The sequence below is a fragment of the Lycium ferocissimum genome, unplaced genomic scaffold, assembly GCF_029784015.1.
Source record: "Lycium ferocissimum isolate CSIRO_LF1 unplaced genomic scaffold, AGI_CSIRO_Lferr_CH_V1 ctg1458, whole genome shotgun sequence".
Classification (NCBI taxonomy): Eukaryota; Viridiplantae; Streptophyta; class Magnoliopsida; order Solanales; family Solanaceae; genus Lycium; species Lycium ferocissimum.
In genome coordinates, this window is record NW_026715536.1 from 55,006 (window position 1) to 79,718 (window position 24,713).

The following is a 24,713-nucleotide window of genomic DNA, read 5'->3' on the forward strand; positions in this document are numbered from 1 at the left end:
AATAAGTGAATTTTTCAAAGTCCAAAAGGTTATTAATGAAATTTTTCCAAAGTTACCATTCTTTTTAATAGTTTTTTGAAATTTCAACATTCACTATTTCAACTTTTAAAAAAAGTTTGGGGAAAGATATAGGATAATTTAGTCAAATAATCCTTTGATTAATGCCATTAATTAGATTTCTTAACTAGTGTGTCACATCCCAAAAATTCAATTATTTTAGAATGGGGAGGAGTATTGTCTATGCCGTTCTTAAAAATAAGTATTGATTAACAGGTAACACAGGAGGAACACGCATATCCAAAAACTTTGTATCATGTCATATATATAATATAATAAAGCCGAAGAACTAGAATAAGCAATAGAGAAAATATTTCTTAATTATTTCATGCGTAGAAAAAAGAGTTTTCGTGGTAATTTGTAGAAGCGTAATAATTTCTATGCTAGTGTTAACCTTTTCTATGTTTTTATTTTACACGTATTCATAAGCTTAGCTAAAGAGAGTGTAACGGTGGAAAGGAGAATAGAATAATTAGAGCAAGGACAATATCGTCTTAACGTGAAAGAGACAAAACTTCTGGTTCATGTAAATCTAATCGAAGAAAGCATTGGAATTATTAGCTGCAAAAGAGAGTATTATAAATATTAGTGGTAGCAAAGACATATGGGAGCAGTAAAGAAGATCTGGAACGCCATGGAAGTAGCAGATGGAGCTCCCAACACCAAATTTGCATCTACGCCCCTCACCGTCGATCATACTCTCTCTATTCCCCACATGAAACCTCAAATCGTGTACGTTTTCCGAATTTCCCACACAGCTTTTTTAATAACCGCGGTGTCCGGGTCTCGACTAATATAACCTTGGTAACTCTGTGTAGGACAGATAGGAGGAAATTACCTAGTGTTTTTGTTTCTGCGGAGCATCCACACAGTTTTTTCTTTTATGAATATTTAATTTTCTCTCGAAATGCACCTTTTCGAGGCTTAATATCCTTTGTGTTTCACCCAAGCTCATTAGCTAACTTTCAAGGAATACAGTCACACCTCTCTATATAACAGTGTAACAACCATGTTTAATGTGGAACCCATCTTTCATGTTATGTTACTCCGTGTGTCCCAATTTATGAGATACTTTTCGTTTTCTGTGATTTAAACTACATGAACTGTGACCGACATTTTAAGATGTATTTTTTCAACAAATTGATATGAGAAAAGTTGCAACTTATCGTACTTTTCGTGTAGTTTTCAAATATACGAATTTTAATCTTAAAATATTGAGTTAATCTAACCCAATTTAGCTTCAAAGTTTAGTCAAATTGACTCTAAAAGCGAAAAGTATAAATTGAGACAGAGGGAGTATATTATATGTTCTCGTTATAACAGCCAAAAAGTATCAGGACAAACGACGCTGTTATAGAGAGTTTTGACTGAATAATGCTAATTAGGTCCACATGCCTTATGTTAAGAATTCTGGTGGAACAGTCCAGGGGCACAGAAGAAGATGGTTAGGGTATTAGCATTATCAAAAAAGGAAGGAAAAAAAGAATTTAGGCCGTCTATGTTGCTATTGAAGTTAGATATTTGTTTTTCAGATAGAAAGTGTTGTGAAGCTGAAGAAAAAGTAAGTGCACACATAATCAAGGTCTAAATTTAACTTTGAGCTCTGTTTCGATTTCCGCTTATATGAATGTGGGATGACATATTTCTTTGAGCTATTTTATTTTAATTTTCGATGCTAGCTTTAGGTCGTGGCTGTGCTTTTGGATGACTTATTATAAGCCCCACTGGATACAAAACAAAATTTGAGTAAGGGAAGAATACATAGATAGACACTTAAACTTGGACCTCTACTGTCAGTTGAACACTTCAACTTGCAAAATGATCATCTAGACACCTCAACTCGTCTCCACTGTGTAAATTGAACACTCCAACTTACAAAATGATCATCTAGACGCCTCCAAATCCAAAATTTATGTGCCACGTCAACGTCGGATGTCCACGAGACATAATAGGGACGAGTTGAGGTGTCTAGCTGTGCATTCTCAAAGTTGGAGTATTTAGTTGCCAGGTGACGCCAAGTTAAGGTGTCTATCTATGTATTATGCCTTTGATTAAGTATTGGTATTTATTTATGTTAACTTATGTGCCAAAAGTCTTATTTCGTCTCTTAACTCTGTATCCAATTAAACCAAGCCAAACATATAGAGACGGAGGGAGTAGTAGGATCGATGGAGGCCTTGTCAATTTCGTTTACGTTAAGAAAAGTATAATTTGAGTTGAGTTGAGTTGATATATTGTAAATTTTTTATGTTCAATTAACATTGACTCACTGTGGACCAGTGTAAAGTGATTACTTAAGGTCTCTTCAGGTTGTTAATGATACGTAACACTGTTAGACATGATATTAAAGATTCATGATCCTACTGGTTGAAATGATATTCGATTATTTCAGGAGTAGGTTTTTTGAGTATCAGTCCTCGTTTATGGTATGTTATGCTTTATTTGAGCCGAGGGTCTATAGGAAACAGCCTCTCTACCTTCACAAAGTAGGGGTAAGGCTGCGTACACACCACCCTCCCCAGACCCCTTACACTGGGTATGTTGTTGTTGTTGTAGTCCTCATTTATGGTATGAAAACCAGAATTCTTATTGTTGGATGTATAGAATTAACATTTGCTCATTTCGAAGTATTTCACTTGCTCCAAGAGCATAGCGCACCATTTTGGCATTCAAATATGAATGTAATGTTAATAAATTGTACCATGAGATGTAGTGAGTGCATAAATTTATCTATTTTACGTAGCTTGACGGCAACAATGTATCATTTGACGGATGAACTTTTAGTTTTGAGGATAATCAAAATACAAGATTTTGCTATTTCAAAGGCTTCTAGTTATGCCTCCAAGGGAGTGATCTAGCGGACGAAGAATTGGAGTGACAACCTTGGAAAACCAAGGTTGAATCCTAGCGAAGGCGACACTAGGTGAATTTTTTCCATTTGTCTAAGCCTTGGTAGGTTCATTACCCATTACCTACATTGGTAGGAGGCAACAGGTATCCAGTGAGCTAGTCGTGGTGCATATGCTTGTCAGGACCCCATGATTATAAAGAAAAAGGTCTCCCTCTGGTTATTGCTGTAACAAGTACATGTGAAATTAAATGGGATATGGTTTATTAGGCTGATGAAATGTGTATGTAAAATGGATGCACTCTATCTATTCTTCCCACACTCAAAAGTAATTTTTTACATATGCATGCACCTGTATATTGGGACTAATTTTTGTTCTTCCTCTTCTATTTCTGAACTTGGTTGGAAACTGTGCAGAGAACTGTGCAAGGACTTGTTTAACCGATGGTCATGTCTGGATGATTCTCACTTCTCTGTTGAGACGGTGTCTGGTGGCATCACAAATTTATGTGCGTAATTTTTTTTTTTTGGTTTGAATTTGCTATTTGTAAGCCTTCATTTGCTTTCCTAATATATCATTCTAAATTTTAGCGTATACCATTACCATATGTAGTTTCCTATGACAAAAGAATGATTCACTTTTAAAGTTTTTGTTGATCGAAATATTGTATGACTTAAGTATGTCCTAACAATATTTTATTTCTTTTTGCAGTGCTAAAAGTATCTGTAAGAGAAGATGATGGAAAGAATGAAAGTATGACAGTTAGGTTATATGGTCCTAATACTGAATGTGTCATTAACCGTGAACGAGAACTGCAGGTTAGTTTCAGAGGCTTCTGTTGATTTTATTGTTCCGTGCATTTTTCTTATCATATGGACCGGAAACAGTTGAATTTTGAGTAACTTAAGTCGACTGCAAAAGGGTTATCTGCTTATCTCGTCTTGTTTGTAAGTAGGATTGCTTTCAAGAAGAGTATGTGTAGACCTCATGTGTGAGTCTTGTAGTCTTATCCGGTGGGGCAAATAAGCCAGTCAACCTGCTAAACATTTTGAAATCTATCTATCTTAAGAAGAAAACGGTGTTCGGACTACGAAATTTAATTTTGTTCTAGACATTGATTCCTCAATTTTGTTTTAAATAAATACAATGGTAAGCAAAGAAAAAATAAACTCTTCAAATAGTAATATGCAATGTAAAATGGGATAACCACAGTATCTTATTGTCCCAAGTTAATGGCGGAGTTTGCCTTGTTTTTGCACTTCACTTTAAATTCTGTTTTGTTCCAATTGAGGCGAAGAAAAGGGGAGGGAACTACCTTATCCAAAAAAAAAGGGGAGGGAACTAGTTGAATTACTCTGCAGAGAGAGTATTTTGGAGTCCTAGTATCCGAGCACCTTTATATCACAAAATCTCTAGTGTTCATGCCTAATTATTAAGATTTTTCTCACTTATTATTGTTAGAAGTTGTACATTTACCATTCTTCAGAATAATACAAGAAATCGGCTCTTTGATTCTAGATGTTCTGATTGAACATATGCAAGTTTGCTTTTGTTCTTGACATATATTTCCTGTCAGGTTTTGACTACATAGGTCTAAGCTTTTTGTGATCAGTTAATATGTTATTTCTTGCATAAGTTTAGCCCATGATTTCACATCTTCGTTGGTGAAATCTGTATTTTCAATGGATGCATCCACTCTCCTCTGAACTTAGAAGGTTTATTGATTTAGTTCTTGTAACTATGGTCATGTCCATGAATCATACACACTTTATGATTGTTAAGTTCTTTTCCTTAGGCAATTCAATACCTCTCAGCGGCTGGGTTTGGTGCCAAGTTGCTTGGAGTATTTGGGAATGGCATTGTTCAGTCATTTATTGATGCACGCACTTTAACACCCTCAGGTAGGCATTTAACCAGACTTCCATTTGTAGCTTATATGTAGTAGACACTATTCGTGGTTTAGTGTAAATGACTTTTGGCTACCAGTCCAGAGTTTATATTTCCTTTGTGATTTTGAAATTTTCACGTGTTTCCCTTTCCTATTCAGAATTATTTAGGACTAGGCATCAGAAGATCTGGGAAGAACTTCTTATTCAAAAAAAGAAAGATCTGGGAAGAACTTTTTGAAGAAGAAAACTAAATAGTTTTATTGTTTGAGATGTTAAGTATTATTGATGTCAAGACCAGCACTTAAGAATGTGCTGCAATTACATCCAAAAAGTAGAAACATCAGAAAGAGCTAAAACCCCGAGTGTCTATACAAAAATTTCTATGAACTGTAGTAGTGTTTCTGCGTCCTTTCCTGTTTCTACATTACACCAGAAAGCTATCAACTGATGCAATCAGATCTGACTTTCAAAATAGTGTTTTCTTGTCCTGTGAAGCATCCTGTTTCTTTCTCTTCAGATGCACCTCCAAATGTAAGCAGATATGGTCTTCCCAGTCTTCTTTAAGTGCTTAGTCAGTCCTTTCCTGTTCCAGTTCAAAAGAAATTATGAAACTTTTCTTGGCTCAATCTTTTCCAAACACGTGAAGTGAAAGAAATGTGAAGGAATAAATGATTGTTTGATTCGATTCTTCTCTACACATGTAACATCCGTTGGCTAATTGTATCCCCCTTCTTTGTAGAGTATCTTGAGTCAAGTATGATTCTTTGGTTATTAGCCACAGAGGAACATCACTTTGACTGGGAAATAGGTTTTCCAACTCTCAATCCATTGTCCCTGAGTAATATGATTGTTCCTACTGACTGTAGCATGAACTAACTGGAAATGATTCATTTGCCTGACCCTTCCAATTTAGTTTAATCTTCATTGTTTCATTAGGATTTCTTCTGAAAGTGATGTTCCAAATGTTTCCCTCCCTGTTTTGTGCTAGTATAAAGTTGGTGTCCTGTGCAAGGTTAAAAAGAGTGAGAAATTGATTTCTAAGAGGAAAGTAACCTTAGCCAATTTTTTTTGACAAGGGAACCCGCAGCCGCTATCCTTCGGGTGCGTACAGGGTAAACCCCGCTCCTGTGCAATTATGTCAGAGAAGGAGACTTTTCTTCCATTGCCTATCTTGATTCCTATGTCCTGTGAAAAACTTGGCCATAGTGCTTTGATATTTCTCCCATACCTATTCCTTGTGGTGGAGCGCCCGTCTTTGAACACCACACGTTCTCTTGACCAAAATTGACTGTGATAACCTTCCTCCTTATAGCATTGTCTTCAATACTATTTCTTCATAGCCATTTAATCAAAAGGCTCCTATTCTATACTCTTAGTGCTCGTTTGGTTGGGAAACAGCTAATCCCGGGATAACTAATCCTGGGATAACTTATCCCGGGATTAGTTATTCCGCCCTCAAGGTGGGATAAAATAAGGCTACAATCCCGTGATAACTAATCCCGGGATTAGTTATCCCGGATTTTTATTCCAACCAAACATGGGATAAGGAGGCACTAAAATTTTATCCCGGGACTATTTTTGCTTATCCTTCACACCAAACGACCCCTTAAGTTCTTGATGCCCAACCAATAGGGCGGATGTAGTATGGGCTCGGGTTCATCTGAACTCAATAACTTAGCTCAGGCACTGTATATGTGTGAAAAAATTTCAGTAAATAGTACAAATAATAGATTAAATCCTATAAATCAAATGAACTGTGGTAGGATTTCAAACTTGGACCCATAAAGTTTAAATCCTTGATCCGCCTTTGGCCGACCCTCCTGTTTCTTTATAGTGACGATGCTTTACTTGGCCAGGTTGAAAGTCTTACCCTCTATTGCCTTTCCATAAGAAATCTCTCCGTAACTAGCTAATTCTCCTGTTTACCTTAACAGGCAAAGACATAATATATGTTGGCATTGAATCCAACACACTATTAATAAGTATCAAGATTCTCTTCCCCTCCACCCCCCCATAGAAAAGGTTATTTTTCTTCCAGCTGGATAATCTCATTTTACGTCTTTCCACCACCTCCAGCCATATAGATTCTGCCTTATGTTTTGCCCCTAAAGGCAGATCCAACTAAACTGTTGGATTTGCTTTGAATTTAAAAAAAAAAAAAGAAAAAAAAAAATCTAAACTGTTGGAAGATTTTTTTCCGCTTGACAGCCAAGAATAGTTGTCATGCCTTGTAAAATCTCGCAATGAGTTAACTGGAATTAGCCTGCTTTGACCAATTGACATGAAGTCCTGAGACAGCCTCGAAAACACTCAAAAATATGTATCAGGTACCTTAGTTGACGTGCTACTGGTTCAGGAAAACTGCTGAGTATCATTTGCATATAGATGATGAAATGGATAGTGTACATCGTTGCCCTCTGTTCACCTTAAAGCCCTTGAACCATCTTTCATTAACAGAAAAACACCATCTTTCATTAACATAAAAACACAACATTCTATTAGTACACTATATCCTATTAGGTCAAACTCGCAATGTCGATTTATCTAAAGGTTCCTGAAAACAGAATACCTATTATTTATAGACTTCTAGGAAACCTATCTAAAGTAAGATACATTCAAGGAAGTCCATATGTAGTTAAATTTGTTGAAGAGTGAAAATGAACATCGAATTTATAATCTGCAATCCACCTCCATCCTATGTTGTGATGTTCCCCATTGGTTTTCATTTTGTGTCAAGAGAACTTCATGTATTTAGTCAAACCATCAAAAGCAAAGTCATTCCCTTAGGTTTAAGGTTTGACTTCCAGATTCTGTAGCTGCTTTTATATGGCCAATCATCCAAGCCAAGGCCAAACGGGTAATAAAAAGTTCCCTTTTTTGATAAATAAATAATTTAGTGATGTTGTGGGGAAAGCTCAGTATACTAGTTGTTTACAAAAAAGTAAAAACCTACCAAAAAAAGAATTTTCTTACGAATGATGTTGTTTGGGAAAACTTAGTGTACTAGTTGTTTACAAAAAGTAAAAACCTACAGAAAAGGAATAAATTTTATGAATGATACCTAATCATGTCATCTATACTAACAGGAACTTTGTGGTTGCACCAAAAGTTGACCAAAAATAAAAAACATGCCCTATACCGTATTAACTCATTTCCACCTCTTAAGGGTTCTCTTGTTCCTCTCCAAGGAATCCATGTAAGGGCCGAAGGGGCTACATCTGGTAATAAATAGTCCATATCATATGCTTGACATATTTCGTCCATGGTTCATGTTGTAGTAGTTGTTAGATCTCTTAAAGAATGTAATATTGATTGGTCCCTTTTTTTTTTTTTTTGAGAATGGTAACCGAATATTGATTGGTCCATTTTGAAGAAATAAAAAGATGCTCATTACATAGGCTGGAATTTCTTTTATTATTAGCAGCCAAAGTGTGCATAAAAGATATGTGATCTTCTAAGATAGTTGATTATCCTAAGCCTTTCATTTTTGACCAGCCTTATTGATCTTTATTTGTATAACCCTGCACTCATCAAGATCCATCTTTTTTTACCTAATTGACGTGGTCATTTCATCATCTTTCTGTGGGTCTGCTTCTTCTTCTGAAGTAGGTTAATAAAAAAGAAGTTTCGGTATACTCTACCCTCCCCAGACCCCACTTGTGGGATTACACTGGGTATGTTGTTGTTGTTGTTTTGTGCTTTGGATCTTATAAAACTTATCCACAAACTAGGTTGAGAAGAGCACGTTAGAAAGGAGAGCTTTATAAGCCCCTGCAGCAAGACTAAAGTTTAACACAATAGTTGCCTTTGAGTCCTTTCATCAACAGATCTTGTTTGACCTGTTGCACTTACACGTTAGTTTAGGTGTATCTTGGGCTTGTCAAAGCAACTTTGTGGTCCCTCTGTTTTTCGGGGATACCTACATTTTCACTTCTCGTCAATCTCTTGGTGTTATTATTATATGCAAATTAGTTGTCATTTTCTTTTAACTTCTTCAACAGACTTGAGAAACCCCAAGCTTGCTACTGAAATTGCAAAGCAACTTCGAAAGTTCCATCAGGTGGAAATTCCGGGCTCGAAAGAACCTCAAGTATGGAATGATGTGCTCAGGTTCTTCATGAAAGGTGCATCCTTCACTGAACATTCTCCAGTGATATTATATTACCGAGAAATCATTTATCCCAGTTTGGATAATATGTATGGACCCTCTAGTCTCACAGACTGGAAAGCTTGTACTGAATTAACTGCTACCACGAAAGATCCTCTCATGCGTGAGTTTTTTTCCATTTTTATAGCATCAACTCTCCAATTTGATGATGGTGAGAAGAAGATAAAGTATGAGACAATTTTATTCCAGGAAGTTCATAATGAAATCATAGAACTCAAGGTAGTGCAACCTCCCATGAGATGTACTTGATTTTTATTCTAATTATTATTTGCTGTTCACCTTAGGGGAGGGGATTCCCTTTATCTTCTTTATGACAGTGCAAATTTCAGCCCTACAAACATATTTCTTAATCTGTATTATATCAGTTTGCTTTCACAGATTTGCTATTTTGAGACCATATGCTAGCAATTTTCCCTTATCCCCTTATGGAGAAATCAATAGCTAGAAGATGTTCAGCACATCATTTTCTGAAGTTAACTGTTGTTTCTCTTTTTATCTCGCTGGAGAGATCTAGGCAATCTCCTATGGCAGCTATGACAACCTCCAAAAAACTTTTTAGGTGTTGACTCATCTTCCATCATACTTCCATGCAGATTACTTCAAATTGGATGGCTTTGTATATATTTCCATCGTAGGTCTTTCTAGTAGTTAATATATATATATAGGTTTCCAAGTTAAGGGAACTTATTTCCCACATAGGGTGCTCTTTCTTGGCTTTTTTTAACATTCCATAATTGTAGCATAGTTTTGAACTTAAGAAACCTGATATATATAGGAAGTTAACTTGAGGAGTTTTCTTTAGGGTTTATTTGTCTGTGTAACTACTACTACGTCTGTAAAGTGGATGATATTACAGAAAGTTATTTTGTATTGGGCCAGAATGGCATTACTAAAGTAGCTTACAACAACAACATACCTTGTGTAATACCACAAGTGGGGTCTGGAAAATAGCTTCATGTATTAAATGGGTATATTCCTTTGTTTCATGACGTGCAATTCTGAACAGGAATTGACGGACCGTCTTAATGCCCCGGTGGTGTTTGCGCACAATGACTTACTCTCTGGTAATCTGATGCTTAATGAGGATAAAGGTACTTATGATCTAGCTTTCCAATGTTTTTACATTTTGATAGAGGTACTTTCTTCTGTCGTGACATTTTCAATTAGAAATTCTCCACACCTGTCCCCCCCCCCCACCCCCCACCCCCCCCCAAAATCCTCTCCCGGTCATTATAAAATTCAGTAACCTCGAGATGCTTTTTCATCTATTGGAGAGGAAACCCCTATCATTTAGAACACTTAATTGATTATGCACATTGTGGACTATTTGGTAATACTTCTGCAAAATTTTATGCTTAGATGAACATATAGCTGGTCACTATTGCTTGTTCGTCCTTCTTAAGGTTTATGTTTAGTAAGGGAACTAATTTTATCTGATTCGGCTTGTATACTCTGATAAAGATGCAACATAAGTCTTTGGATGGAATTTACCAGGGCACCCCTGCGTCCAATTTTTTCTTTTGAACAGTTAAACATTCCTGCGTCCATTTTATGCTTAGATGAACATATAGCTGGTCACTATTGCTTGTTCGTCCTTCTTAAGGTTTATGTTTAGTAAGGGAACTAATTTTATCTGATTCGGCTTGTATACTCTGATAAAGATGCAACATAAGTCTTTGGATGGAATTTACCAGGGCACCCCTGCGTCCAATTTTTTCTTTTGAACAGTTAAACATTCCTGCGTCCATTTTTCATTTGACAAACTTTCCATATGATAAATATCATCAAATAAAATAGTCTATCCTGTTAAGAAAATATATCTGAATGGTTTATAAGTCTTCAACCTGGTTTCTAGATTGTATCTAATGGCTGACATCTCTGAATTTGATGTTGGTGTTTGCTATCATATTGGAAGAATGCTTGATGAGTTTGCTCTTAGTTACGTTAACTTACTGTTTGTACTAACCTCATTTCCATTTATCAAAATTCAGGAAAGCTGTATTTCATTGATTTTGAGTATGGATCTTACAATTATAGGGGTTTTGACATAGGGAATCACTTCAATGAATATGCTGGCTATGATTGTGATTACAGCTTGTATGTTGCTTCTCCCTCTCTGCATCTCTTTCTCCACGTCCTCCAGTTCCCTTCTTTTCCCTCTTATCTTTATGGTGATATTTTGTTGTAAATGAAGACTAATATTAAAGATGGTTCAACATGTAGATATCCAAGTAAGGATGAGCAGTTTCATTTCTTCAGGCACTATTTGGATTCTGACCAACCGAATGAGGTAAATGAGGAAAAAATTGAAACTTCTTCATACTTAATAGTGCATGTTGTGTAGCTAGGATGGGACTTGTGTACTGCTATTATATGTGAAACAATTATTTAGCCAAAAAAAAAAAAAAAAAAATCAGAAACATTCCGATGATACAAAAGAGGATATATAGCAAACTCAATGGAGAAGTTTCTGGGTGGAAAGCATGTGTAAAACAATCTCGGAAAAGGCATAATCTAATTGACCAAAAATGAAGGTTTTAGATAGTATCATGATTTAGTTCCAGAGGGAAGTTTGAAAGACTTTCTTCCCATCAAGTTTGGAAGGATTAATGTTTCTTTCACCAGAAGACTTTCTTGCCATCATGATTTGTTCCAGAAATAAGTTTGAAATCCTTTCTTCCCATGTTCTCTCAATATGGAAGGACGATCTGTTTCTTTTACACAGATATTATATGCATACCTATTGATGTGTCTGGAAGAAAATGATTAAGACTTGGATGCCCTTGTATTAATGTGTCTACCTAGCCAATCTGGAAAACAGTTGAACATAAACACACAACAACTAAATGCACGTAATCATGTGGGGTATCTGGAGAAATCATGAGATTAAGACTTGGAACGCTACTGTAGTACTGTGTTTGCTACCGGGAGAAAACAGTTGAACTTAACATCAATAATTGCAAATGTTACACACATTTGACAAAGTATATCTAAGTTGATTTGATGACAGGTATCTGACAAGGACCTTGATGCCTTATATGTCGAGAGCAGTAGTTACATGCTAGCTTCACATCTATACTGGGCTCTCTGGGCTTTGATCCAGGTACTATTATAATGTTATATTTTAGATGCAGTCCAAAGAAAATGCAAAAAATAATATTACATTTTAATCTTTTTGTTTTTGATATTCCCAGGCGAAAATGTCACCTATCGATTTCGATTACATCAGTTATTTCTTCATGCGCTATAATGAGTACAAGAAGCAGAAGGAGAACTGTTTCGCTTTAGCAAAGTCATATCTCTCAAAACCCGAGCTAGGTGAAAGATTCATTTAGCACAGTTCCAGAAACTCTTAAAAGTTATCAATTGAAATTGACACGGATATTAAGATTTTATTAGTTGCAAACAGAAAATTGTTGCTGTTGTAACCTCGTCGGACAATGCAATAATAGTTCTTTGTCGTTTTCTTTTTCTGCCAAAGGCATGTAGAAGTATCGTTTGTGATGGTAAAATTTATTGTTTGAACATAACTGGATATTGAGATGCACATATGAAATACATCTCATCCACTGCAATTTTTAATTCCAAAAAAAAAAAAAGAAAAAAAAAACCAACGTTTCTCTATATTATAATCTTCAGTAGTTCAGCATGAATAAATTTACACAATTCAAACCCCCTTTCGCTCTCCCCCATGCATATAAGAATGTTACCAGTCTCTAGCATGATGTAACAATTAAATCTTCTAGGCTGCCATGCTTAATTTCGAGGAATTTAGTTAAAAATCACGTTGGAGTATCATAGAATTTAGTGTATGAAATGTTGAAAGCAACCAGTATGAATTCATCGAAGAAACAATCCCAAATCACAATATTTGCTGTATATTTGCTGTAAAATTATACAAAATGTAGTCTACGGTTGTCCTGCAATGCACTAGGTTTTTATAAATCAAATAATGCAAGTTTTAAATCATGACATTAGAAAAACAAGTATTCGAAAAGTTAAAGTCTCACTTGCCTCGAAATGGACTTCACTTGAAATGTTCAACCTGTTCCGAACGAACTCCAACGGCCTCCATCTATTCAAAATCATGCTGAGAACATAAAAATATTATAACAGCCATTTTTTGATTTTGAGATCCCAGACAAAGTCAAACTTCGATTGCTCGGATCAACTTCCAATCAACCTGCTTTGAATTCGCCAAACACACTTCAATGGATAGTCCTCACCTAGAGGAGTCTGAATATATGCTCTAAGTCCAATCTTGAAGAGAAATGATCCATATACTTTCACTCATTTTTCAACACCACAAAAAATCACCATTTGCTCAACTGGTAGGATATTAAATAAATTTTATATTCTCATGAAGTTCACAACCCAAGCATTATAAATCTGGAATCAAAATCTGATTTTGATTGAAAATTGTTGGTCAATTGAGCATATACTTTTTTTCAAATTTAGCTTTAAGGCAAGAAAACCACCTAAATCCCATGATTTTGGTATTAGAATTATGATCTAAACATGTTATAATGATTAAAAAAAAAAAAAAAAATTAAAAAAAAGTGTGGAAACGTCACCTCAATGTTTCTCCTTGATTCCCAATATTTTCCCCTTCCCCTCACAAGCTATGCTCTGAAAATCTCCAAGAATAATGAAGAGTTTACACTAGATTTCTTTTATAACACAATTGGGGTGAGCTTGACATTTTTTATAACTGTTTCAAATCTGCCCTCATCTATTTTACTTTTAATTGTCCGAAACACATCAAACATACTCAAAATCGGACGAAACTAGTTTCTACGAGTTACAAAAAATTATACGGACTTAACCATGCGGTCAAATCACCATTTGGACCACATATGCACAAAATGAGGGGTCGAATTCTTAATTTTTCTTAAAAAAAAATATTTTTTATGCGGAATGTGTTCCGTACCCACCCAAATTATGTCTGAATCTATCCAAATTTTGCAGACAAGTTTGAAATAGCTATCTCGAGCTACCGAAAGTATCGGAATACGATTCTAACATCTAAAACTCAATACGGTCAGGTCATCTATTATTCACAACTTAGAAAGTTGTGCGTTCTCCAATATGCCTAAAATCTTCAATACAAGTCAGAACTCGACAAGACTAGTTTCTACAAGTTATAAATGACGAGATGGAACTAACGGTGTAATTAAAACCCAAATCTAACCACTTTTTTTTTTTTTAAATGAGACAATGAAACGACGCACTCTTCTTCGCAGTCGCGAAGAACAATCCTGCACAAAAAAAAAAAATTGCAAATGTAAAATGAGTTCTAATGGTGTCGAATCACCCCCTAGTCACTCGTGCCCCAATTCAAACGCTGTCAACAAGTTCCAAATAGTATTATTAACTTATCCATGGTCTCAAAGCATGATTTAAAACATAAACACTCAAAAATTGGTGGAGTTCGTGTATTGTTCAAAATTGAGGAAGGTGTTTTATTTTCAAAGCAATGTTGAAGGTGACGTTGAAAAAAAAAAATGATGAAGGTGATAAATGATTTTCCCCAAAAATAGTGGCCACGACCATACAACATAATGACACAGTTGAGAATTCTAATTACAAGAAAAAGGACAGTCCGCTGGATGACATATCTCGCGTTCACGCAGAGATCAAAGAAGAACCGCAAGTCAAAGTGGTGTGATGTAGTGCAATTTGCCTGATGCAAATATCAATAATAGCTGATTTCACGGTTCGAACTCATGATCAACAGGTCATACAAGGACAATAATGAGAGAATTTTTGAGAAAAAACGCATCCGTTTTATTTTGATCATACTAAAGCTCATTTGAACTTGTTATCTAAAACAATTTTGTTAATCATCTTTAACAGTGCACCGGAATCTTTTTTCAGTTAAGAATGCTAGCTCAACAATTTATATGCATGTACGCACAAAAAGAAGTTATCTTTATCCTATATTTACACACTACAACTTTGATAAAAAGAATTTATCAATTGAATCCCCTTCCTTGTACATAGCTATGTCCTTGCTACTACATATACACACAGAAGACATTCTACAAGTCTTCCTTTAAATGGACAACTTGCTCATAGTTGTTACTCTTCCGTCCAAATTGTCTACCTTTCGGTTATTACTTTTTTTATACAAAATTGTTGAATTGTTCAGCGACATACCAACCCATTTTGAAAAAGATTATTTTTGTTAACCCGTATATTAAAAGTTGATGTCAAAACAACTCATTTTGCCTTGTAAGTCTCCCAACGTTATCCCTTGCCCCGAAAGTAGAAAGAGAAGAAAACGTGGAGTGTAGGAGCTCACTTTTGGTTAGCAATTCCATGTCTTAGACATGGACCACTATGGCTCTTTATTGCTTAACGTGTTTCCAACTTCATCGTAGTAGTTACATAATACCAGAAAGCAGGGCGGATTTAAAGGGGTCCGAGGGTGTTCACGTGAACGCCCTCGGCAAAAAATTACAGTATATATATAGGGTAGATTTTCTGTATTTATGTACATATATTAACTTTTGAACACCCTGAACAAATGCAAAAGGTTAGCTCAAGCGGTCCAGAGTGTTCAAAATTATCTCTATTGTCCTAGGTTCGATTCCCATTGAGGACATTATTTTTTTTATATTGACTTTTATTTTTTCCGAACCCCCGAATGAAAATCTCGGATCCGGATCGCCAGAAAGATGTATTTTGTTACCCCCATGAACCATGGATAATGCATCATTCAATTAATTTTATTTTCTTAATTAGAAGCTGTATGCGCCTCTCTCCTCTCATTATATACCAGCTTGTTGCACGTGTATTTTGTGTCAATAAATAAAATAATTTATAAAATGACGTAAATATAATTAAAAAAATGCGTTTGAGTTTCAAAATAAGAATTAAAGTAAATGTCTTATAAGTTATTGAAAATGATAAATAGTGATCCTATACTATAAAAATCCTGCACAAATACATTAGCAGCTTGAATAATATTTTTATTTTCCTTAGGTGTTAAGTGTTTTATTTTAAAAACTATGAGATATATTTGTAACTAAGTATCAAGTATATTAAAATATAATTTATAAAATAAAATTTGAGATTACAAATAAAAAGTTCTTATGTTATTAATGTGAAGAACTTCAGAAAATAAATATTTTGTTGAAACTTTTTGTTTCACCCTTGATTAAAGAAGAATTAAACACTGTTTCAAACATGCATCTTTCAAGCTAATTAAATATTACTTAATAAGATGCACCAATTAATCATCCATAATAGCTTGTTGCACTTTAAACATGAAAGCTACTTATATCTTTTTACAACTATAATACTATAAGTTATTATTTCGTTTCAAATTATCTAAATTTACTTAGTTAAATGAAAATTATTTGTAGAGAATTTACACCATAATTAAGGGGTTTAAATGCTTAGGATGTGTAAATAGCTAAAGGTGTAGTGATGTAACTGAGATAGAATGTTTCATGAACAGCAAGCTGGGACGTAGCTTAGCTGTGGTGCTTTAAAATTCTACATGGTGATTAATACAAGTGATTATTTTCATTGAATCCAAAATACGAAGAGTGTATCTTGCAACTGAGTCATACTTGTGAAGTTCGTAGTCTTAAAGATAACAATCTGTGACTATAAAACCTTCTAAAAATGAGAAGGATATGTTAAAATATTCTAAAATTTAGAAAATTGGAAGTTTTTTGAACAAACTACAAAGGAGATGTTGTCACATAAATGAAACTGGTGGGAATAATACTTTTAATGTAGTTTCTAAGTAAGTACACATTATATTTCAACTTATGTGACACTATTCTCTTGTTACTCTTTTCAAAATGAAAATATTTTTTTATATTTGAAAACATCTAACTATAAGTTTCTCATTTTACTCTAATGAGAAGCTTTGGTAGCCACACAAATGTTAAAAGGAATGACATGTTTATTTTAAAATAATTTAATTTCAATTTTGTATTTAGTTTATTCTTAATGAGATTATTTATAACCACATAAATAACGTAACTATGTCTTGTTTTAGACTAAAAGTTTCAAAAGTATTTCCGCACAAATGTCTATAACTTATTTTGGACGACAATTTTTAAAGTATGTTTATTCTTTCTTAAATTTTGTACCCTATCAAACACTGCCACATAAATTGAAACGGAGTGAGTATTAGTTATTCTTCCTGAGCGAAGTCTATAAATAGGAGTCATCATCTCCCCATACACAAATGACCGCAAAATCTTACAAACTGATAGAGCAATGGGGCAGTCACCGCCATTCTGTAACATGATATTCTTGAGCATTCTTGTTACTATTTTGGTTTTGATGACCCAATACTCACATGCAGAGGTTTTATCCACTAATTCTAGGTGGATAGTGAATGGAGGAGGGAAGAGGGTAAAGTTGTCGTGTGTGAACTGGGTGAGTCATTTGGAGGTCATGTTGGCAGAAGGACTAAGCAAGCAGCCAGTAGACACTATTTCAAAATCTATTACCGACATGGGTTTTAATTGTGTTAGGCTAACTTGGCCTCTATTCTTGTTTACTAATGATTCTTTGGCTTCCTTAACTGTACGCCAGAACTTCAATAACCTTGGCCTCGTTGAGTCCGTTGCTGGACTTCAAGCTAACAATCCCAACATTCTTGATCTATCCCTTCTCAATGCTTACCAGGTAATTATATTTTGAATTTAAGTTCTATATATACATTGATAGTATAAATGAATTTACACTCTGATCACCTAAATGATGACTATAGAGTCTTGAGAATATAACTAAGTCGACAAAAGTATGCTCTTTCTAACAGCTTAAGCTTTTAGATGAGATAGTTGAGTAGACAGAGGTCTTGAGTTTGAGTCTCAACACTACTATTATCAAAAAGAATTTCCACTTATTTGACCCATGAAAAAGAATCACGCTGCACGTGAAGGGGCGTGTTGAGAATATAATTAAGTAAATAAAAGTATACTTTCTCTAATAGCTTAAGCTTTTAGATAAGATGATCATATACTTTAACAACTCGTTGATAAAAAATGGGATTAGTCACCAAAAACATAAGCCAAGTTAGCTGATACTATAGATAGTTACTGATAATTTAAAAAATAATTATTCGACTATCAACATATAAAAGTTAAATCCATATGTTTTTGTTGCTAGCTAGATGGTTTGTTGCTTGACGGCGCCTTAACCTATGACTTGTTCTAATGGAGTATGCTTTTTGGTTTATTAAGATTGAGGGAAATTTTATAAATGACAAAAATTTGGTTAGAGGTCACTCAATATATTGGTCCGCATTCTTACAAATCTTAGCAAGCACACTAATTAAATTTGGGACTCAAATAACATTGAGATTGATGTTGGCAGGTAGTGGTGGCTAGCCTGGGAAATAAAAATGTGATGGTCATACTAGACAATCATATAAGCAAGCCCGGCTGGTGCTGCAGCAACTTCGACGGAAATGGCTTCTTCGGCGATCAATACTTTAACCCTGATCTTTGGGTCCAGGGCCTTACCAAGGTTGCCACCACCTTCAAGAACGTTACCAATGTCGTTGGTATGAGCTTAAGAAATGAACTCCGAGGACCTAGACAAAATGTTAACGACTGGTACAGGTATAAATGCAAATGTGTGACCAAGAAAAGAAGCGTAAATTTCCTTTTTGGGCATCCCTAAATAGCCGGAAAAATATACATGAATATACACATTATTTACATAATCAGTGCATATTTTTGTATATTTTGACTAGCGCGCCTGTAATTATTTTGATAGATAGGCCAAAAAATTGAAAAAACATATAGTACTAACTGTAGGTGGTTTTCGAGCTAGGTACATGCAGAAAGGAGCTGAAGCGGTGCATGCAGCTAACCCTGATGTTCTAGTCATTATCTCTGGCCTATATTACGACAAGGATCTTTCTTTCCTGCGCCAGAGACGAATTAACTTGACTTTCTCTGGAAAGCTAGTCTTCGAAATTCATCGATACAGTTTCACGGACTCAAAAGCATGGGAAACAGGAAACCCGAATCAAGTTTGCGGACAGATATTGAATGACATAATGAATAGAGGTGGTTTTCTGCTAGGCCAAGGGTATCCGTTGTTTGTGAGTGAGTTTGGGGTGGACCAAAGAGGGACCAATGTAAATGACAATAGGTATTTCAATTGTTTCATGGGACTAGCAGCTGAACTTGACTTTGATTGGGCATTGTGGACACTTGTTGGAAGCTATTATTTGAGAGAAGGTGTTGTTGGACTCAATGAGTATTATGGGATTTTGGACTATAATTGGTGTGAAACCAGAAACTCAAGCTTCCTTCAAAGGATCTCCTCCGTTCAATCTCCTTTCCAAGGTACTTCATATATTTTCTACTTAGAATAAACATAATTACATTATCAATTGCTGAATTGATAGCCTCTTAAACTTATCAGTAAATTTTCATTTAAACACTTGAACTATGGATTGTTTTCGATAACGCACTGAACACATGATAAGTGTTCTTATTAGAAACTTCCAACTACAATTTTGAAAAAGTTTTTGCAAGTGTTTTCAAGCGCTTATTATGTAGATAAGTCAACCACTTAATATATATATATATATATATATATATATATATATATATATATATATATATATATATTACCTTATTTAATTATACGCATTAGTCTCAATAAGTCGTAAAATCTCAGACTTGTTCCAATTGATGCTGATGTGTATCATTAAACGACGCTAGAGGTATCATATTATGTGTGGCTACGTATAAGCATTTGAGATCACACGCAGAAGATGTTTCAACATTTGAGGCCAAAATATCTAATAGGAATACTTGTCATATGTTCATATGCTCAATTGGAACAAACTATAGTTCTGAGTGTTTAAATAAAATTTACTGGCAAGTTTAAGAGGTTGTCAATGTATTTGGCCTTTTCAATTTTCTAAGCAAAGATGTGAAAGTTTAACCTTGGTTAAAATGCAGGACCAGGATATAACGAGACTCGCTCCCACAAAGTAATCTTCCATCCAATGACCGGGCTTTGTGTTCGACGAATTTCATTGCTGCAGCCATTGGAGCTCGGTCCGTGCTCTGAGGCCGAAGCGTGGGACTATGCACCAACAAAAACAATGACATTAACAGGAACTTACTTTTGCCTTCAAGCAGATAAGTCTGGGCAACCAGCAAAACTTGGCATAATATGCACTAGTTCCAACTCCAAATGGCAAGCTATCTCAGACTCCAAGATGCACTTGTCTTCTAAGCTACAAGATGGCACTAATCTTTGCTTGGATGTTGATTCCAAAAATGTTATTTACACAAACACTTGCAAATGCCTGAGCAGAGATAAATCATGTGACCCTGCAAGCCAGTGGTTCAAAATCATTGACAGCACCAGGCAACAAAAAACTACTACAAAATCCTTTCTCCAGAGCAAGCAAATCGTTCAATTTCTAGAAAATACATTTTTATAGAAGCCACATCTTCTAAGTCATATTGTAGATGGATAGTTCATATAGACACAAAAATAAAAAGTTTCACAAACTTCATATTCAGGAAAATTGTCTGACAGAGAAATAAAAATAGATTCGTTATTGCAATACAAGTTATTTTTCCATTGCGTCTCTAGCTTCAGTTGGTGTCTAATATTTGTATCGTAAGAAGAATTATAAAGCGTATCAGTAGCAAAATTGCTAACAATCAGGCTTTACTACTGTTAACTTATGATATCAAAGGTACTTCCTCAATCATCCTGATCACACCATCCACCAGCCAGCGGGCACCACCACCACTCAATCTACCAGAACTTGTACCACAAGCACCAACCAAACTGATCGAACCTCCAAGCACGAGAGGAGGTAGGTGTGGCAATGAAACTGTTGGGCTAAACGGCCCAAAGATACTCTTAACATAATGTGATATTGTTGCCCAAATGGCCTCACATCATTAAGAGTATCCAACACCTTATAAGTAGCTCTTTTTTTTTTTTTCCAGCTACCAATGTGATATCTTGTTCGCACATCCAATAATCTCCCCCTCGAACTAAGTTCCACATGGCTCATTTGCATAATTCACGGGTTAGAGATTCAACATGTATCACGACCCAATTCATGAGTCGTGGTGGCACCTACACTATCCTCCCGAGTAGGCGAACCACATTCCCAATAACAAGTTAAATAAGCGAAAAATAAAAGAAGAAGAAGTTATCAAGTCTTCAATACTTATCATCACTAGATTTGTCACGACATCCCCCAAAATGTGGTCAAAGTGTACGAGAGCGCTAAACATAGTCTGGAATAAAAGACTGAAAATACCCGAAGGCTACATACTGTCTGTCGAATAAATAAATAAATAAATAAATAGAATTAAATAGGAGGGTCCTTCGAGGCCACGGATGACAAGTAGCTCACCTTACTGAATGACCGAAAGATTTCACCCTCGCGTATAGCCACGGGGTGTAGAATTGAGCTTTGGATCGTACTCTACACTCAACAAAAGTGCAGCAAGAGTAGTATCAGTACAACACTAGTACCGGTAAGCATCATAGGCCGACAATGATTAGATAACGCATGAAGAAGTGGAAACTAACAAGTAGCACATAGAGCAAACAGGTATGGTCACGTATCATATACAAGTAATGTGTAAAGGAATCATGAAATCAACCAAGACAGATATAGTTCACCAAATGATCAGTCAAATATATGAGTGGATGCATGCAATGCAATGCAATAGTCACCTCTCTCACTCCACTCTCGTACACACATGCTAAGGGCAGTGCCTCAAAGCCATAACCCATGGGGGACCCGTGAAGTCCATGTACCACTCGTGCTCTCCGGCAGAAACCTCGGAGGCTATCAATCACTCCCAATCTCCGGCACAGACCTCGGAGTCTCTCAATCACTCACCTCACCATCAGGACAACATAAGAATAATATGAAAAGCATGCCATGCATGATTCAGTCTTGACCATATCACCAATATACAATCAACAAGTACAAGTCATGTTATTGTTCCCAGTTCAATTATCAATATAACACTTCCCTTCCATGTGATGAGTGAGCTAGTATATGACAGAGATACCAATAGGTGACAATCACATAAAATAACACAGATGGTGACAAGCCCACATAACAATTGACGGAACCAACCTAATTGGAATTCACCTCCGCTTCATACCTGAAGGCCTATCATGCTATCCCGTCACTTTCTACAACTACATACGATTCTCTAATCAGAGTCTAACTAAAGTAGACTGTAACCTACCTTAATGCCGAACAGGTGCGACGAACTCTCACACCAAAGCTTTTCCCTTCCGAAGTGCTTCCGAACGGACAGTGTCTATCAAATATATAACTTACGTTAATTACGAGTCTAAATCTTAACTTAGGATTTAATTCTTATTTTCCACAACTCAAATACCATGAATTTGAATTCGTACATATAATCCAATACACCTAATATTCAATTAGATTGACCCAACATATAAAGACTGAAGCTGGAAATAAACATAATAAAACTTCTAAAGTAGGAGGAAAATTTGAAACAGTGACTCTTAAACAAGAAAAAAAAACGTACAGAACCATTTACACTACAACACTTTTATCATTATTGCCTAAAATGATTTGGTCATCATTACTTCGTTAGTAGCCCCAGTCATTATGTTAGTCAAAATAAAAACTAACAAATGGACTCCAATATTTCTGCTTCTAACTTGTTCGTTTCCATCAATTTTGCTGGCTAAAACGTCACTTAGTTGTGTATACAAAGCTAATAAAATTCTTTTATATTTTCACAACTTTGCCAAATAAAACTACTTTTTTTTTTCGTTGCTATAGTGCTCCAACAATCCTAATAATTATATATCTATACCATGTGCAGCACGGGGCGATAGAAAATACACTTTTAGCAGTATTACTACATAATCTGAAATCTAAAATTCATCTTTCAAGGAAAATGATGTTAGGAAGTTCATACCTGAGAACAAAATTACCACTGTAAATGAAAAAGGAAAACTAATTGCAACTCCCAAAGTCTGTCCCCACTATTCTTTTTCAAGCCGCCACATGGATGTTTAGGGAGTGTATTTGGTTTAAGAAATGAAAGAATGATGCCCTTCTAGTCTATTTACGTGCTGTGTTTCTTTCCCTTGATAATGGGCATTTCTTGGGGCCCACTAAACATCCACCTAGTCTAAAGTAAAAGTCCACACCTAATTATTAGAAAAAGTGGTAATGCCCAATGTAAAGTTACTGCTAGTTAGTGTACACAAACAACAATTCCCAAATTTACCTCTATTTTCGTATAGAGTGCAAATCATCATAACTGACCCTTATAAATGGGCAGCCAACTTTCGCTCAAGACCCATGTGCCACCTTGTGTACTTACAAGAATTTATCACTCCGTCAAATACTTTATTTATCAACTTATACCTTGTATGGATACAAATAATATTCCTTTGAATAAACTATTCATACTCATTAAATAAATATATTTCAAAAAGTATCCGCCAATTAAATTACCGTGCCACCAATTCCCGCAAGTCAAGAATACCCTTTAAAACTACGAAAAGGGTATTTTAGCAAAAACGAGTTCAAAAGTGCTAAATGACCAAACGGATCGTTACATCAGATACCAATCAAACAATCGCCCGTCCTTGAGCGACAAGAGAAAAGGTGGAGAAAATGAGGTACCTGAACTGTTGAACAACTGAGGATATCTACTCCGCATATCCGCCTCGGTCTCCCAAGTGGCCTCCTCAACCGGACGGTACTTCCACTGCACATTGACTGAAGCAATATCCTTGGACCTTAACTTCCTTGTCCAAAAACTCCCTCAGCAAATCTGTACCCAAGGTCAAACCTCAAAAGCATCAAACCACCCAATAGGAGAACGACACCTCTTACCATATAAAGCCTCGAATGGTGCCATATTAATACTGGAATGGTAGCTATTGTGGTACGCGAACTCTGCCAAGGGTAAGAATTTGTCCCAATGACCACCAAAATCAATAACACAAGCCCTCAACATATCCTCAAGCACCTGAATAGTCCTCTCGGACTGACCATCTGTCTGCAGGTGGAACGCGGTGCTAAGATGTAACTGAGTTCCCAATTCCTTCTGCAAAGTTTCCCAGAAATGGGAACTAAACTGAGTGCCTCTGTCGGAAATGACGGAAATAGGAACCCCGTGCAATCGCACTATCTCTCGGATGTCAATCCTGGCCAACTTCTCTGCATTATAAGTAATCTGAACCGGAATGAAGTGCGCAGATTTAGTCAATCTATCCATAATAACCCAAATCAAATCAAACTTACCTAAAGTCTTCGGAAGGCCGACCACGAAATCCATAGCAATCCTCTCCCACTTCCACTCAGGAATGGGTATCCTCTGAAGCACACCACCTGGTCTCTGGTGTTCATGCTTAACCTGCTGGCAATTCGAACACTGGACAACAAACTTCACAATGTCCCTCTTCATCCTACTCCACCAGTAGTGCTATCCCAAATCACGATACATCTTTTTTGCACCCGAATGAATGGAATACCTGGAACTATGAGCCTCCTTCAAGATCAATGGAATCAAATCACTAACTCTAGGAACGCTAATGTGCCCCTTAATCCTCAAAACACCCTCATCATCAAGAATAGCCTCTTTGGCTTCTCCACTTAGCACCTTATCCCGAATCTTGCACAATTTCGCATCCTCAAACTGCTGGGCCCTAATCTACTCCAAAAGAGATGACCTCGCCTCCACACAAGCTAGAACTTTACCAGGTTCTGAA

General features: G+C 35.9%; 2 protein-coding genes across 2 annotated transcripts; both read left to right on the plus strand.

Moving 5' to 3' along the window:
* The first annotated feature begins 562 nt into the window (after positions 1–562).
* On the plus strand, positions 563–12,493 carry LOC132042307 (probable ethanolamine kinase). Its single transcript, XM_059432897.1, has 11 exons — positions 563–789; positions 3,323–3,414; positions 3,618–3,724; positions 4,702–4,807; positions 8,797–8,919; positions 9,091–9,182; positions 9,970–10,054; positions 10,955–11,060; positions 11,187–11,253; positions 11,974–12,066; positions 12,158–12,493. The coding sequence occupies exons 1-11, from the start codon at positions 662–664 to the stop codon at positions 12,296–12,298; spliced, it is 1,140 nt and encodes a 379-aa protein (XP_059288880.1). The 5' UTR covers positions 563–661; the 3' UTR covers positions 12,299–12,493.
* Positions 12,494–17,150: 4,657 nt separating this feature from the next.
* LOC132042299 (glycosyl hydrolase 5 family protein-like) lies at positions 17,151–20,485 on the plus strand. Its single transcript, XM_059432888.1, has 4 exons — positions 17,151–17,618; positions 18,309–18,556; positions 18,771–19,291; positions 19,916–20,485. The coding sequence occupies exons 1-4, from the start codon at positions 17,205–17,207 to the stop codon at positions 20,404–20,406; spliced, it is 1,674 nt and encodes a 557-aa protein (XP_059288871.1). The 5' UTR covers positions 17,151–17,204; the 3' UTR covers positions 20,407–20,485.
* The last annotated feature ends 4,228 nt before the right edge of the window (positions 20,486–24,713 follow it).